This window comes from Bactrocera latifrons, unplaced genomic scaffold (assembly GCF_001853355.1).
Source record: "Bactrocera latifrons isolate USDA-ARS-PBARC rearing strain unplaced genomic scaffold, ASM185335v1 scaffold_267, whole genome shotgun sequence".
NCBI classification, from domain to species: Eukaryota; Metazoa; Arthropoda; class Insecta; order Diptera; family Tephritidae; genus Bactrocera; species Bactrocera latifrons.
The window spans coordinates 349,178-366,976 of record NW_017536263.1 but is presented as its reverse complement, the minus strand read 5'-3'; the positions used below and the strand labels follow the sequence as shown (position 1 = coordinate 366,976).

At 34.6% G+C, this 17,799-nt stretch overlaps 1 protein-coding gene across 5 annotated transcripts in view; it reads right to left on the bottom strand.

The window, feature by feature from the left end:
- The window catches only part of LOC108969832, a 36,344-nt gene extending 19,614 nt beyond the window's left edge, over nt 1-16,730 (bottom strand). For 4 of the 5 annotated variants that reach the window (XR_001993430.1, XM_018934798.1, XM_018934799.1 and 1 more), the window contains exons 1-3: nt 16,169-16,208; nt 5,039-6,620; nt 78-225 (exon numbers count right to left, since the gene is read on the bottom strand). Coding sequence is in view for 4 of the 5 variants with exons in the window: in XM_018934798.1 (XP_018790343.1) it covers nt 78-225; nt 5,039-6,620; nt 16,169-16,177 (1,739 nt within the window). In the remaining variant the exon portion in view is untranslated. Of the gene's footprint in view, nt 1-77; nt 226-5,038; nt 6,621-16,168; nt 16,209-16,350 lie in introns of those variants that run through there. The other variant, XM_018934800.1, reaches the window with a different exon arrangement.
- Nucleotides 16,731-17,799: the final 1,069 nt, after the last annotated feature.

The following is a 17,799-nucleotide window of genomic DNA, read 5'->3' as shown; positions in this document are numbered from 1 at the left end:
ATTATAAATTATAATATTAAATACTATATATGTATTTAGAAACATGTTTGAAAAGTGAAGAGAACATTTCAACTTACTCGTCAACAATCAAATATTTGTTACCATCCGAAGCCGCACATTTACCACGATAACTGAATTGTGAACCCTTTATATGAATAGACTGTTGATAGCAAGATAGGAACCATGAACCTTCCCAACGTGCGGGAAAAGTGCAATTTGTTGGAACTGCCAATGAAAATATAAAATAATATTTAGTAAAAACTTACGTATATGTTAAAAACAGTAATCAATATGCATTATCGGAAGTTTTATTTAAATTAGGATTGGAATTTTCCGTTATTCTAGAACGCGAAACAATATTTTTTATAAATATACAGGCAATATTCTGACCACTGTCAATTAAGAAACAAAAACCGATAAATCACAAACTGGCTCGACGATAATAAAATCACTAAAATATTGACAGTTCATAAAGATCAGACAGATTAATTTTTTATACAAATACTATACAGGGGATTCTATTCTAACCTCTCTGCATTCTTAACAAGTATTTTTTTAAATGTGAAGTTGGAATTTTCCTTTATTCTAAAACGCAAAATGATATTTTTTATAAACCTATGTACATTTGACGATCTGAAAAACAGGAAATTACGAGATTAGTAATAGATAGTTTATCTCTAATCTTCACTATGCCTTATAACGTTTACATTTATTACAATATAATACGCATTACTCTTCAATATATTTGATTCACGGTCTTGCTGGAATAACAGACAAAAAAGATAAAAAAAAACCATACGATTACCATTAAAGCAAAAATCAATCCTCTGAGTTAAAAGGCGGTGAGTTTTCATTTTTGTGATGATCTCCTAAGCGATGAAGTAACAGAACACATCCTATTTCGGTGGGTAACAACCCTAAATTATGTATATCTTTATATTATATATAAAAATCACGTGTCACGTTGTTTGTCCGCGATGGACTCCTAAACTACTGAACCGATTTTAGTAAAATTTAGCACACTGTGTTCAGTTCGAACCAACGAAGATAGGATAGTAAAAACAATTCAAAATTAAAAAATACAGTGAAAGCCCCATTAAGTGGACGCTTTATTAAGCGGACATCTCCATTAACCAAGCACATTGTTAATGTTTATTAAAATCTATTAAGCGGACAACTCTATAATTTTTTTCAATGAAATTTATTTGTATGAATATATTCAMAATTAATCCTCAAGTACAATCCCTTGGATTCTTATACCGACAAAACGTTTTCGCCTTTATTCGTACATAAAATTTTCACTATATTGAATAGTTTATTATATGAATATAAAATGTATACCACAGTAACGCGTGRCCGGATCCCCTAATATATAATAAAATATCGTGATTTTAATAAAATATTTGCGTCTTCCCTGCTTTTATAGATCTATTAATTTTTATAAGCATTAAGGAAAGTTGAAAGAATTTTCTTCTAAAAAATATGTTTTTTTGCTACGTGATTTACTTAGAATCTGATAAAAAATTTACCCAGTCGTTAAAAATTTTGCAGACTTTACTTTAACGCGAACCAAAGTTATGAAGTTATCGAAAACTTGCATACCTGTTAATGACGATAACGTCGAAACAGCTGAAGAAACAATGCTTGAAAATTACATCAGAAAGAAAGCAGAGGATCACAACATATCATATTTGTGATATAAAGCGTGTCAATGATGAACTCGTACCAATAGACCCGAATCGTTTGGTTTCGAGTAAAAGAAACAAACTAAACCCTTAACAACGTATTAGTTGAGAAGCCTGCATTTATCACACCAAACATTACAGGTAACGAGACGAGGATTTATGTACTTTTCTACGAAAGTGTATGGAAAACTAGATAAACGTTTCCAAGATCTAATCAAGATTTATATTCAAAAAAATTTTTGAGGGTCCAATTCAAAAGATCGAGGTTTGAAGTATTGCAATAACAACTTTCACCACTCGGTAGACATTATACCTTAATTACGACAGACTGTTATGAAAATGTTTCTTATAAATAACCAATAACCTCAATAGAGAAAGTGTGGAAATTCCGAACTTAATAAAATAGCGCTTTTTATTAAAAAAAAAATCTTTAAATTGCAGCCTATGGCTTGAATTCGACAACAAATTTTCGATTTTCAACTCCAGTCTTCAATAGAAATATTCTATTTAATTATAAACTCATAAAAAATATTTACAATATTATACATGGCACCCTATATGTCGTAAATGCATATGTGCCAAGCCAGAACAACGGAAATTTTGTCGAAAATTATGCAATCATAATGAACATGCATTTATAATTTTACATATTGTATATACCCGATAATCACATTAGTATTCAACACACAAGTAGATAAATACACATGTAAGGAGCGACATATATAATATATCTAACAACAATGCATAATTAAGCCTTCATTTCGTACAAAAGATTTGTGGCTTTTTAATTTCTGTAAATTGTTCGGATTAGTGGCATGCAACCACCCTGGGCACGAGTGTGTGAAAAGAAATGGAAAGTTAARGAAAACGAAAGCGTTATGTAGTGTCAACCGTGGACAAAACGAAACCTACGACGCAACAAAGCGTAAATGCTTATGAAAATGCAACCATATCAGAGAGTTCAGACGCGTTTAAAGAATATAAAAAAGTAACAATTACCTACTGAGCGTCTCCCTTACCGTCAACCGTTGAAGGCATTGACAACATATTTATATGCACGGTGCACCGAGCGCTGCTGAAATGCACAGCCGAACTTATTCAAACATACAAATACATATCTAGATATCTACMAGTATATGCACGACAACTGGAGTACCCACTTCGACTAATAGATACTCCGAGACAGGAAAGAAATGCCTGCACTTCAGTGTAATTTTTTATTACATTTTACATACGTTTTGTAAACGCCTCAAATATGTTGCATACATACATATACGTTTGAGTTAACTTTTATGTAGACCGTAGTATGCACTTAGGGGTGACTTGACCGCTGTGTGCTCAGCACACTTACCCTATATCGGAGGCACAGTCGACACTGCTGTGAACACTAAATATAGTATGTGCCACTTTCCGGGTATTCGCCATGAGGCACAAAAGGCGAGACTCTCTTCAACGAGATGTGACAATAAAATACTTTTAAAGCAATGATGCAAACAAATTCTGCAATATAGCTTAATAACAAGTTAGATTCGGCATTCACCATAATTGTATTGTATAATTGTATAAATTCAAAAAATAAAAATTAAATATTGAAATATAGTATATATATATATATATATACATATACAAGTACATATATCACACACAACTAATGTGTACTGATATTAAACCAAAAATAATATAGACTAATAAATTCCTAAAACAGACAAGTGTCATAGCGACAAAAATTAAAATGGTTGAAAAATTTACATTGGCCATACATAAATATTTAGCATAGAAGACAATATATAGTTTTATGACCAAATTTTTTCCGTAAAGCGATAAAATATATAAAATTTACCAAAAGATACATAAAACAATTTTTTATAACAAGTAAGAAAGGGCTAAGTTCGGGTGTAACCGAATATTTTATACTCTTACAACTTGCAAGAATCAAAGCCAGGGAAATACTTTGAGATGTAAAACCAATCAATAGAGTAAAGTCAGACGGATGTCCGAAAATCCTGATATTAGTTATATATTGGCTAGGCCAAGTTTTCGCTCACATTTATCTACTTTAGGCATAAAGATACACCGTTATTAGTAAAACACGCTCTCTTATTTTTAATTACCTAGGGACTCGAACAGTTTTTATTGGATTTAAATAATTTTTGATCACAAGCTGACGCACGTCTCTTATACACATCTATAACTCAAGCTATAGGTACCGGGGTCTAAATATTCGGTACCTAGGGACTCGAACAGTTTTTATTGGATTTAAATAATTTTTGATCACAAGCTGACGCACACTAAAGACATTATTCGTGCAAAGTTTCATCCCGTATATTGGTTGCTTCTTGATTTGTGTACTGGAAACTGAACGAATCAAGTGGAATTTAAAATAGTGTTCCATGAGAAATAGGCGTGGTTGGTGTCCGATTTCGTCAATTTTCACAATGTAACATAAGAATGTGAGAAGAATATTAAGTACTAAATTTTGTCGAAATCGGTTTTTCGGGTGCCGAGATATGAGATCTTGCCATCGTCCGATTTTCACAAGGGCTCCCATAAAGCTTTCTCATGTCATCTTGGTGGTAAAATTTAATGTCTCTGGCTTACTTAGTATTTGTTTTATCACGGTTTCAGTAGTTTTTAACAGTACCGTTATATGGGGTGTCAGCGGGGTTATCCATTTTCACACTGTCGATATAAGTTTTTATAAGATTTATACTCAGCAAATTTGGTTATTAAAGCTTAAGTGGTTTAGAAGATATCTGCATTAAACWGGTTAGATGGCGGRCCCACTCCCACTTTTTCAAAAATKTACAAATTTTCCCCCACAGGTCCCCCTTGATTCTCTGTACCAAATTACAGCTTTATGTCTTAATTTAGTGCTTAGATATGGCACCTTATATGTTTTCGGTTAGGGACGATTTTTTTGCATTGAGGAACCCACATACCATAGTTGCATCGAGATATCTCAATTTTTACTCAAGTTACAACTTACACAGACGGACGGACAGGCAAACGGTCAACCGGATGTCAACTTTTCTCGTCATCCTGATCATTTATTTTATATATATGTATATAACCCTATATCTATCTAGCTTAGTTTTAGGTGATACGTACAACCGTTAGGTGAATAAAACTATAATACTCTCTAGCAACTGGTTGCAAGAGTATAACAATATTGGGGTGCATGGCTCTACTAGAAAATATTTAAAAAACTTTTTAATTATCTAATTAATTATTATGAATTTTTAGTAACAAGCTCTAGAAAATAATTATATTAGAAAGTGTTTTCTGTTTTTATAACTATTTTTTTTAACTATTATTTCAAAAAGAAAAAACCAAGTCATATAATATACACTGACCATCTGATCGTCCTGTCCAGCAACTGGCCGGCGCAGTTAAACTCAGCATAAATAGTGATAAAAGCATAAGATTAGTCGGCCAAGGCGGCACACCCGTTAATGCCAAAGAGCAAATATTTGTTCGCATCAGCAGTGAAGACGAGGAAAAGAAATTGAATCGTTGTGCTGGATGCCGATGTTCTGGGCTTGCCACTCGTCTATCACTATGTCCTGCTAATACGCACATTTCTCTTTTATCTACTGTTTCTGCCTGAACAGCATCAACATCCACCTCCGCATCCGCATCCGTTTGATCAGCAACCATACAAATATCACTATTTTCCTTAAAGCACCTGCAGTCAAATGTTGTTGTCGTTGTTTGCGAATTTCCTGATGCTGAGGCTGCAAGACTGCGAAGCACAACTTGTTTGTAGGCGATCCCGTGCCTCAATTGATTTCTTCTTGCATCGATTACAGAGGCGAGAAAAGCAAAAGCCCGCTCAATGCCCACTGTCAGCGAGTTCGAAGTGGGTCGTGAAAATATTCTATGACGCCATTGTGTTTGCGCTTGAAGCGCTGAGAAATTATACCAATCAGTGCTTGGGCGTCGTTCCAACGGCAGCTCATTGCGTAGCTGCGCACCAGCAAATACATTTCCTAATCTATTCTCTTCCTCAATTGGCATAACTAATTGTCTTTTGTTACTTAAACTAAAATTACCCGCTAGGCAAATGGGTTTTGTTGGTGTCTTTACTGTGCTAGACTTCGTGTGTGATTTGGGTAATGTTGACGATATCGCCGTGGGTGATAGTCTTTCCTGTGAGCCAGATTTAATATCATCCGAATCGCTAAGCACAGAGTCTGAGCTTTCAACTGCATTTAGTGTGGCGCTCATTATGCCCCGGTCAAATGCTGATTCCAACGTTAATCCGAGTTCTGACTCATTTGCTAATTGTGTTTGTGGTGCTGTTGCAAAATCGTCACCTATTCTCTTCAATCTTCTGGATGTCTTGACTTGCGTCGCTAAATTTACCGTAAAGTCGCGTGCATATTGCGACTGGCGACGTTCTCGTACTTCTGTGACAGACGCTGGCCTCATCATGTGGTTATCGTCGTCATCGTTGTCGTCGTCCCTCTTGCGGCTTGGCAGTTGGGACATCACATGTTTGCGATAATTTTTATGTTCACGTTGACAGCAATTGCTTCTCAGATTCGCACTCATGCTGTCGCCCCTTGTGACAACTTGCGTTTCACTGTCACCGTGGCTATAATTGTGCCTACACCGCTGTCTCCGGCCCATGTCGATTGCAATGGGATCGTTGCAGCTACAGTTTTTACTGTTGCTGCTGCTGCCGTTGTTGCAGTTGTTGTCGTCCTCCTGATCACTGTCTACCACATCCACGCATCCCAATGTAGTTTCTGTTGCTTTTATCTTTGTCTTTGTTTTTGTTGTTGTGCATTCTGCATGAGGAACATTTTGATTCGAATTCGAGCTAGGCGGTGAGTACTTTATTGTCGCCCTCATTGGAATAGTTGTTGTTGGTGCTGAACTGTTGCTGCCACTACTGCTGCTTCTTCTACGTCTGCCTTCCGCCGTCCCGAACTGCAATGGGAAAAAAGAAATGCAACGTGAAATAAGGCTAATGAGAAATCTTATAGAGTAATATGTTTTTTATGTTCACACATATGTAGGTGTAATTAAATTACAAGCTCTTATGTGTGTGTGTAATTGCATTCCGTTAAAAAAGTCGTCTGCTGCAGTACGGATATTGTATCTTTGCTTTACATATGTATATATTCCTTTTTATAACATTTTAATTACCGCTAATAAAAATATGTTTGTATCCGGAAATGCAATTAAAAGGAGTGATATATCCACAAGTACTCAGTGCCGTGTTCTTTATACACACATACATATGTATGTCTGCTTACGCGTTGTAATTTATAAGGATGCATATTAAATACCTATGTCCTCCCACACATGTTTCTACCCCAAGGGACTAATTTAGACATTATGCAAAGAAATGCGCTAAGTATTTTCCTCCCCTGAGCGGCAATATGTTTTAATTGGGCCGTAAAAGTGGCTTTAACCGCTCCCGCACAATTCTTTAGTGAGATGCTATAATCTTATTGTTTCTATCTTATCTTGGATTTCCGCCTTATGTTGTTATAAATAAAACCGGTATAAATTCCAGTACAGTACTTTTCACCTTATTACCCTTGTAATCGTCTTAACCTATTAAAAAATACTTAACCATTCAATTAACAAAATTTATATTGCGCAAATTACATTTCCTTTCAATTTGTTACAACATCTTATACTGCTACTTAAGAATGTTTTCAAAGCTGAAAAATCGAATAACCTATGAATGACTAGACGAATTTGGAATTCTCACTTTCTAATCATATACTTCAATCAAATCACGTCTTACATTTTCCAAGAGTAATTACTAGTTCAGAATGTTTTGAATATTCACTTCATAATGCTTATAATAAGAGATTATATGAAAATATTTCAGATTAGATATTCAACTAAACCTTACAAATTGTAACCGCTTTTTAAAGAGATTTAAAGGACACACAGGAAAAAAATTATTTTCTAACTTAGCCATTTCCTAACTTATTAAAAAAAATAAGTTCTCGATTATTGCAGTGATCTCAGTCTATACGGTGCACCTCGATTGCTAAACAAATTTAAACTTAAAAAAAATGCCAGGCTTTGAAAATTTTGAATTTGGCTATAATACACTAAACAAATATAAAAGATTCCTTGCAAGAATCAGCCAATTTGTATGGTAGCTATATGCTATAGCAATTGAATCTGAGCAATTTTTCCGAAAATTGCATCATTTTCTTAGACAATAACTCGTTACAAATTCCTAGAAGATACATATGTATCTCCTCAAATGAAAAAGTTTAACATTTTGTTACGATATTTCAGCTATAGTGATCCGATCTGAACATTCCTYTGGAGATTGCTTCCTTGGCTTAGGAAAACTTATGCCGAATTTCGTGAACATATCTCATAAAATAAAAAAGTTTTCATTAAAAGTCTTTACGCTGATTATTTATATATATATTTTATAGGGTTTGCAATATTTGCACAGATATTCCTTTAGTCTTACAGAAGGTCCTGAAGGACAGCTTTTTTGCAAAATCACGGTCGATTTTAAAATATATGTATATATAATATGAATGGATCATATCAGTGTGTTAGGCCACAAGATGGAGCTGCAGAGCTTAATCGAGCAGATACAATCTTCTATGAGAGTGTACAGCTGCTGGCGTACACCGATGATATTGATATCATTGGCCTCAACATCCGCGCCATTAGTTCTGCTTTCTCCAGACTGGTTGAGGAAGCGAAGCAAATAGGTCGAGTAGTGAACCAGTTGGCTCCCACGTCACAATTGGCAGTCATAAATTCGAAATTCTAGATACTTTCGTCTATCTTGGAACCAGTATTAAGCCAATAACAATTTCAACCTAGAAACGCAGAAGAAAACTTGCCATCAGGTAATAATTCGGACTAAGTAGACAATTGGGAAGTAAAGTCCTCTCTAACCGAACAAAAACTAAACTCTAAGAGTCACTTAGTATTACTGTCCTGCTATATGGTGCAGAGGCATAGACGATGAGAATATCTGATGAGTTTTTGAGAGAAAAGTTCTTTTATGGCCTTTTGCGAATTGACAATAGCGCATTCGATGGAACGGTGAGGTGTACGAGTTATGCGACGACACTAACGTAGTTCAGCGAATTAAGAGACAGCGGGTGCGCTGGCTAGGTCATTTCGTCCGAATGGATGAAAACAATCCAGCTCTGAAAGTATTCGACGCAGTACCGTCGGGGGAGCAGTGGTAGAGAAAGACTTTCACTCCGTTGGAAAGACCAGGTAGTGAAGGACCTGACTACACTCCAATTACGTATAATTTATTTCAACGGATAAGAATTTGTGAAAATGTGGATTTACGAAATCAATAAAAAATCTAGATTACCAATTTAACTATTCCATTATATTATCATTATTAATAATTTGCTAGGTATATACAATATGTATAATAACACCATCTGGCTGTATAACTGCAATCATATAGATTTTGGTAGCAAACTAGAATCAATATTTTTAATATGTTTCCAAAATACAAAAAAAAAAACAAGTTTACGTTACCTTATCGAAATCACAATTACACAAAATAAATATTTAAAAAACTTTTTTCAATATCCAAACTGACTGTGTTGATGCTTTGAAGACTTGTAAACGATTGCCAGCACGACCAGTGAAAAACTTCGCCTAGAACTAGCAAACTGCTGAGCTAGGGCAACACTAACACCCACTCTAAAACACTAATCAGCCCTAGCGGTGATTTGTACATACATATACATACATTTATGCATACATAAATTCAATTTTAACTCATAATTTAGCTATATATTAAGAATATAAGACATACATTAATAAAATGATAAGTCAAAGCTTTCTATATTTGCTCCATTTCTAATCTCTTCGAATAAATTATGTATGGAAGAAATGCGGCTGCGCTTGTGCGCCCCACATGCATGTGTAGGTGTATAGGGTAAATTTATTATTAATTATATACTGATTATTCCGCCTATTTTAAAAATAATTTTATATAAATGATATAATAAAGACAAACGATCAACATTAATTTTATTGCGCTACAATAATTGACTACAGAGAATATGCTCTTTCATATTTTCGAAAGATTTATGTTATGATTTAATTCTTATTTTTATTCTCTTAACTCTAGAAGTCGAAAAAATAAATTGCCTATAAATTTAAGAAAGCATTTATTCACGCAAATATAAATTAAATTATTTGACGGGAAGAAATTATCTCTTCTCACTAATTTCAACTCTAATTCTCGCTCTAGGGATTCCTTATCACTGCTACATACTTTGTAGGCTGAGTTTTATGGCAAGTTAAATAAAGTCCACCTATAGTATGACGACTTTTTAACTTTCGGGGCGAGGAAACAAAAACTTGAAGTAATGGAGTTGTATTAAAAAAAGTATATATATGTATATGCTTGCTTAAATATGTGCATTAAATCAACCTGCAATATCATACTTTCCACAGTATTTGTCCATGAGCTGAAGAAGACGATCACTTGCATAAAATTCTGAGAAAGCTTCTCTCGACTTGAATCTTTCTACAAGAATTCAACCACCTCACGTGCAACTCCATTACATAAATTATATTATATCTAGCACACTATAGCATTATTCCTTTCATATGCATATCATATACTATACATACATATGTATGCGGTTTTTTAGACTTATTAACTAAATTCTTCTCAAATTTTGAAGTTATTTCTTTTACGTTGCGTGAGAGTGTGTTAGAACTTCGTCCAAGCAACTATGATGTGTCATTATCCGTTATTTATTGTTTTTATATTCAAAAATGACACATTCAAATGCATACCTATATAAATATTATTATATATTAGGGAGGTCGATTAAATTGGGCGAAATTGCTTTTGTTGAAATTTCAAAAATGCTTTATTGTATCTTAAAAAAAATAAAAATAAATATCGAAAAATACAAATGAATTTTTCGAGAAGTAAGAATTAATTACTTCATTTTTCATTAAAAAATACTAAAATGATTGAATTCAATTAATTTTTTTTGAACAAATTTTTTGAGCTTAGATATTAAAATGTGTAATGTTAAATTCGTTATGACCAATTTTTTAAAAATAGTATTTAAAAATTTACAAATAATCCTGTACAACACTCGACTAGGTATTGGACAATATTTTTGGAGAGATTGAATCATAAGTAAAAACTTAACTTTCCCGTTTGCGAAGTTAGCCCTCAAAAAAGTAATATTTGCCTTAAAAATTCCAAATAAGGCTTACTTGATTATTAATTATGGTAAGTGATTACTGAGAAATTCAAAAAAAACTTAACTTTTCTAAAACTAAAATTCCAACGAATAATAGAGCTTAGAGGATTCTCTAAGGAAGTATAAGCTTCAAGTAATTTCTCACAAGTTGTTTTTACTAAATTAAAATACGTTTACTTCTACAAAAAACTTTCTTGATTTTAACAATAAATATTATATAGTAAAAATAATTATTTCTGTTTTTATTCCTTTAATAGCTACTGTATATCCAATAATGCTTAGAAGGTACTCTCATATAACAAACAAAAACTAATAAAGTATTAATAAAATTCATAATTTTTATCAAAAAATTCATGATTTGTTAACCGTAAATTATATTATAAAAATTATTCCTCGACCACCCTAATACAAAGTGGTGAAAATGCATACATATTAACGAGTTTTACTCTGTAGGTGTAAAAGTATGTTCATCCGTCTGCATTGTTGCATGCTGAGAGGAACAAGAACCAAGCAAGTTGAGGCGACTACGCTATAAATGATATTACGACTGTGGTATACGAACTATAAGAACACACGCACACACACACACACGAATGCCAAACAGGCTTAAGACCACAACTTTATGTAAATAAGACTACCGTGTCACTGGCACTGGATGAGGTATAGTATGTATAAATTTATATTAAAAAAATAACTTACAAAATTATACGAGTAATTTAAGTTTCGTTTTATTTTTTTTTTTTTCTGTAGAGGCAACGTTGGTAGAACAGAAGACGCCTCAGGGCGCCTTAACACACCTGACATGGTCTCTATATTTATGCATAGATATCTTCTATCTGAATATGTATTTATTATATGTGACTCCATTTAAAGGTGGACTTTTATCTCCATATCTCCACATTATAAATATATGTATATACATACAATCTACGTGTGCGTTTATGCGCGCGTGTGTGTGGGCACATAACTTCGAAGGAGCGGAGGGTTGATAAATTTTTTAATTTATGCAGACATCTTGCAGTGCACTAAATAGTAGCCTGGCATAGTGCGCCTACTGCCACTAAACCATTTTATTTTTCATGCATTCTGCCTGTCRAAAGGTAGAAGATATGCCATAAATATGCATTTGGGAGGGCAGCTACGCGAACAAGGCATTTTTAGTTCTTGCACGAATAGCGGGTCTCTTTAGATATCTCTATATGACGAACAAACAGACAAGAGAATTATAGAAAATATACTTTATTAAGTAAGGAATTTATTTCATTTACGCGGGGATTAAAATAACTTTAATCAATGCCCTAATTTCGAAAATCATTTGCTCTTTGAGAAAGCACTAGAAATTTCAGTTATAGTATGTCCACAAATATGTAGCTTTGTGTGTGTATTATGTACACATTTACTTGTGCAAGTATACTTAAATAATCTTCTTACTTGCCTTCGTTATTTCGAAAACCATGAAAGTTGTTTTTTAATTTTTAAATAGATTGTAACGAAATCATGCCTCTACTTTGTGTTCATTTGCAGTGAAAACATTGTTACTGAAATTACTTACTTTTAGATGGTCGATAAATAATTTTTGGGCAATTGTGATTATGCTCGATAAACTGTAATTTTTATAGGACTATGCAACTACAACATTTCCTCCATACAAATTTTACGGAACCATTACTTTTCATCTTGGTTTCGTCAACAGGTCGATTTTGACAATTGAAATTTTTAATGGGACCACTTAATAGGCCCTATTTAAGTAGGTGAATAAATTTGTAGCTCTAGAATGGCTCAAATTCCTTTTGCGAAACTTCGCTGAGGTACCATTTTTACATTTATTACGAAAGTTTGTTAAAGAAAATAAAACCATTTTCGAATAGTAATCATGCCTCGGCAAGAGAAAATTCAGATATGAAAAAGCTTCTACTGGTGATTTAGTCCTTGGTACACTGCTGAAAGTTTTATAAACGCCTCAAATAAGTGAAGCAACGAAAAGCTTTGGCAAACATTTGCTAGTAAGCATAAACTGATCAAAAAAATTATTCATTAATTCAAAACATTTCGTCTAAGATTTTATGAAAAAATCAATATTTATATAATTTTTCAATTATAGTTTTATTCTCAAATAATTATACTGTAAACCAAATAAACCGATCAAAACAAAGGTTACATAAATTTACAACGTGCTGCAAATAAGTGAATATGATCAAAACGTGCTACGTACTAAAACTCCTCATTGTACTGATAAAAGAAAAAAAATACCTGAAATCAAAGGTCAAAATATGTTTTAGGCAAATCTCAACGAAATGGTAAGTTTAATCAAAAATTGCTTTGAACAAAAAATGTGGGTCATAAAATTTTAAATATACCTATTGGTATTGAAGTTGAAGTTGTAAAAACCACGCTAAGTACACTATCTCGGGATGTGGAAACGTCTAGAAACATTAGGCCTTAAGTAAAAATTATAAATTTAAATTAATTTTCGTCCATTTCGTTTTAGAAAAAATATATTATTATTGGCTTTCAACTTTTACATTTATGTAACTTTTGTCATACATGTTTCTTTTCTAATTTGATTGGAGGATGAAGTCATGTGTAGAAGTTCACGCAAGTAAGGAAAGTTCTCTGATCGCCATTCACTTGGGAGAGGCCAGAAACGATTCTTTTACATATGACTCATGCAGCTCACGACTTCCGGTCCTTGACCAAGTATCCTCTGGGTAGCCTAAGAATATCGGTTTGAAGGCGAGCTAAAGTGAGAAGGCGAAACATTCCCTGCATAGGGTTGTGCGCTGGGTTTGGGACCCGCCACGTAAAAAAACCACCCCAATGAAAACGCAACACTCACAATTCCCGTCCTGCTATATGGTGCAGAGGCTTGGACGATGTCAACAACGGATGAGTGGACGTTGCGAGTTTTCGAGAGAAATAGTTCAGCGAATTAAAAGACAGCGGCTACGCTGGCTAGGTCATGTTGTCCGGATGGACGAAAACACTCCAGCTCTGAAAGTATTCGACGCTCTACCTGCCCGCTCCGTTGGAAGGATCAAGTGGAGAAGAACCTGGCTTCACTTGGAATATCTAATTAGCGCCACGTAGCGAAAAGAAGAAACGACTGGCGCGCGGTTGTTAACTCAGCTATAATCGCGTAAGCGGTGACTACGCCAATCAAGAAGAGAATTTGATCGGACTGAAAATTAAGAAGGTCAAAAAGCCCATTGACAATTAAAATTATTACTATAACCTTTATACAGAACTATAAAATGGTAATTGAAAACTTGTAGCATTATTTTAAAAAGGAAATGAGTAAGCAGGATATGCTAAAGAAATATATTATCGCAGAAAGTATTCAATTCCAGGAATAAGAGAACTYTGAACTTATTTGAACCCAGAAATTTAAAAAAATTTAGTTGAGAGAAAGTTTAAAAAAAAGAGAAGCAAGTACTGGTAATTCATTTTTAGATAATAACTTATATTCAAGTGTTGTGGATAAGAGCCGAAAATATGAAAAATTTTGCAAATATATTTAAATATATATTTGGCATGCATACATTTTCCTGAAAAACTGCTAATATATTATAAGACACTGTTACACGATTGCAATTTCTGTGTTTCTATTTCAACGTAGATGTCAAGGTTTATCTATGCACAATTACACCTTCTTTAGTCTGCTTTTTCATAAGAAAACTTTAGTAAATTATTGTATGGCACACATACATATTTACACTTTTAGGTCCACGTTTTGGCTTTTTTTTTACATTGCGGCCAATTATAAACAATTAATGCCTAAGCATATGCGCGAACATACATATGTATATATGTGTACATACATATGTTTGTATGTATGCACAGGACAGTGTTCAGCAACATAATCGCAATTATGATATACGTTACCGTCATCAGCATAATCTGATTGTAGTTATGATTATTATCGTTCTAAAAGCGGCAAAGTAGTGTTTGTACATAAGTGAAAGGTGTGTTTTTCCACAGCTACGCGGCGAATAGACGACTATACGATACTCTCTCGCAGATTCAGTAGCGAAGGACCTCCCGTAAAAGCTCGCCTTCAGAGCAAGGCCACAATGCCCAAAAGCGGTGCAGAGCTGTAAGAGCACAAATAGCAGCTGTAGCTATCAACCAGCTTCAGCACTACAAGCAGGCTGAACCAGTTTCAGTTCGATCTGTTCTTTTGCTGCGCCATTCAATATCGCTATTTTTTTTTTATATTATCCTGTCGTGACCGCTCGTGACATTCCGTAAAGTCAGAGTATGCGCTCTCTTGAATACTCGCTCTTGACAAACAAATGCCATGGAATCATGGAAATGCAGAGTTTTAACATCAAAGAGAGCGCTTATTCAGTGCTTGTTTTCATCCTTTTTTTTCTTGTGCACGAGACTTCATTGCCTTTGTGAGAAACTAAGTAATTGGGTTTAGATATAATTTTAAGATATGATTATTTGGAAATATATGCCGCTGTGCCGCTCCAACTTGCAACTGTGACTCCTATCTATGAATGCTTCATGCATGCGGGCACACACACACTTACACATCTACATAGCGTTTTAGCCGCTTTGTTGGAATATTAATTTTCTTATGATAAACTTCAAGTTTTCAACATTTTTTCCAACTCTCACACACAAGTTACGTTTCATTGCCAACTGTTCCAGTTGGGCTTTTGATTCCGTTCGATTCCTTTTGGGTTGGTTCGATTTGTTTCTTACTGCGTTGATTGCTGCAGTGTAGTCTGGCGGAGCGCCAGATACTTCTATGTTCACGACAGACGTCCGAAAGGTGAGGAATTACTTTTGCGCATATGTATGTACACAAACATATGCAGACACGTAGATTTGTACATAGTTAAGCGCCCATCATCCAGTGTAATGCAGAATGTCGCTCGATCTGGTGATGTGCTTCCGAGTTGAAGTTGAAAAATGTATTCCCGCAATCACACATATACATACGTGTATACTTACTTACAAATCTACAATCATACATATGCACATATTGGCGTAGCGAAGTTTCACATGCACCACTTTAGGGAGCGGTGTCGTGAGAGCACAACTGAGCGGTGAAAGGGGCGACACGACACTAGTACGGGTTTCAGTTCACGTCACTCACGCAGGGGGTTYTTCTTTTGAGGGTATACAAAATTTTACACAATTTTCGGTGGAAAAATCGAATACTCGCTTTCTGTTTGAACACATAATTTTTCATTTGTTGGACTTATTGGCGCACTGTGCGCTTTTTTCATTAATAATAACAATTTTGTTTGTACATATGCGTATACTTACTATATACATATTGTGACATTATAAGTTATATGTATGTGCGTATGTATTTTTCAGACTACACTTCACTTTTTCACTTTTGCTTATAAATATTTTGCAAACTTTACACTTCTTTAAATAATATTTTTTGTGTGCTACAACTATTAAATTTCGTTTTTTATATTTTTTTCTTATTTTATAATCACCTTTTCACAATTTAAAACTTTACACACATTCAGACTTTTTGTGTAGCTGCAGCTGCGACCACTAACTTCTTTGTTTTAATTGAATGCTAATGCCTTGGCTTGGCTAGTGCGAGTGTGTATGTGGTAGTAGTAGCTACTACCGCTGCCCGTTGTATAGTATATGCGCCCAAGCTGTGGCTGTGACTGCGATTGGGACTATGACTGTGACTGTGCTTTTCAGTTTTACTAATTTCAATTTCTTCTTGCAAATACACAAAACATTTTGTTAGCCGCTCCAAATATTAACCACCTTGTTGTACTAAAGTTCAATGTCTACTAGTAGTAGGCACGGCTCTCGTATGGCAAATAGCGCAATGTTTCACGCTCACTCTTTTTCGTAGCTAGCTAACCAAGTCACGACGAGTGCTCCAACGAGTGTCGGCATATACATGAGAGTCCATAGTCAATTCAAGTACACGCTACGTATGCGTTTGCTCCTTGGCGCAGCAACTGTCAAATTATACTCGGTCGACAACCTACAGCCGATAGCATGGAGCGATATGCTCTCAATGCGCCCACAGAGAGATGATGATGATGACATWTACACTATTATGACCTAAGTGCGAGCGGGATGAATGGTATAAGCAGCGTGTCGAATATGGTATTCTACCACCGCCAGTGTGCGGCGCTCAATTACTTTACTTCCAAAACCGGACCAACATTGCTGGCGGTCAATTTTGCGGCGAATTTCCACACATTGCACACTCCTAGTTTCGATGCAGTTCGGTTGTGCTGAGAGAATTCTCTGTTGTTGTGTACTCTTCAGTTCACCCTGCATTCAGTATGCACTCTCACTGTATTTTTATCTTTCCGCACTTAAATTCATCTTAGTAGCTCACTAGTGCAAGGAAACGAATTTTTATTGATTTTTCGTTCCGTTTCAATTTTATCAATTTTGACAGAAGATAGTATCGTCCATAACTGGAAATGTATGTAATTTTTAGCTGCAAGTTCATACGAGTTTTCTTAATCTATCATTAACACTTAACTTTTACTCCAGTTAGTGGCTGCTTAATGAATAGTTCAAATTTGTCCACTTAGTAGATAATTTGGATTCTAAGGTGACTGCTAGTCAAATTTTTATATTTRTACTCATAAATGTAAGCGACAAACATAAATGAAACATTACCTACATACATACATATGTATATACCAATGAACATTTATGGCTATGGTCTAAATTAGATAAGCGCCTTAATTCCCAATTGGAACATATTATTTTTAGCACATCTTTGGAGATATCACCACTTTGGCAGACATTTTAATTTAATACTCATGTATATAGCATTTCAGTGCCATATTTCTAACGAATTCAATCATTATGACCTACATTAAAACAATAAAGTGGCCGGCTAGTGACAAACTAGAAACCGAGACTACTTGAGGACTCGACGACTGAGAAATTTATAT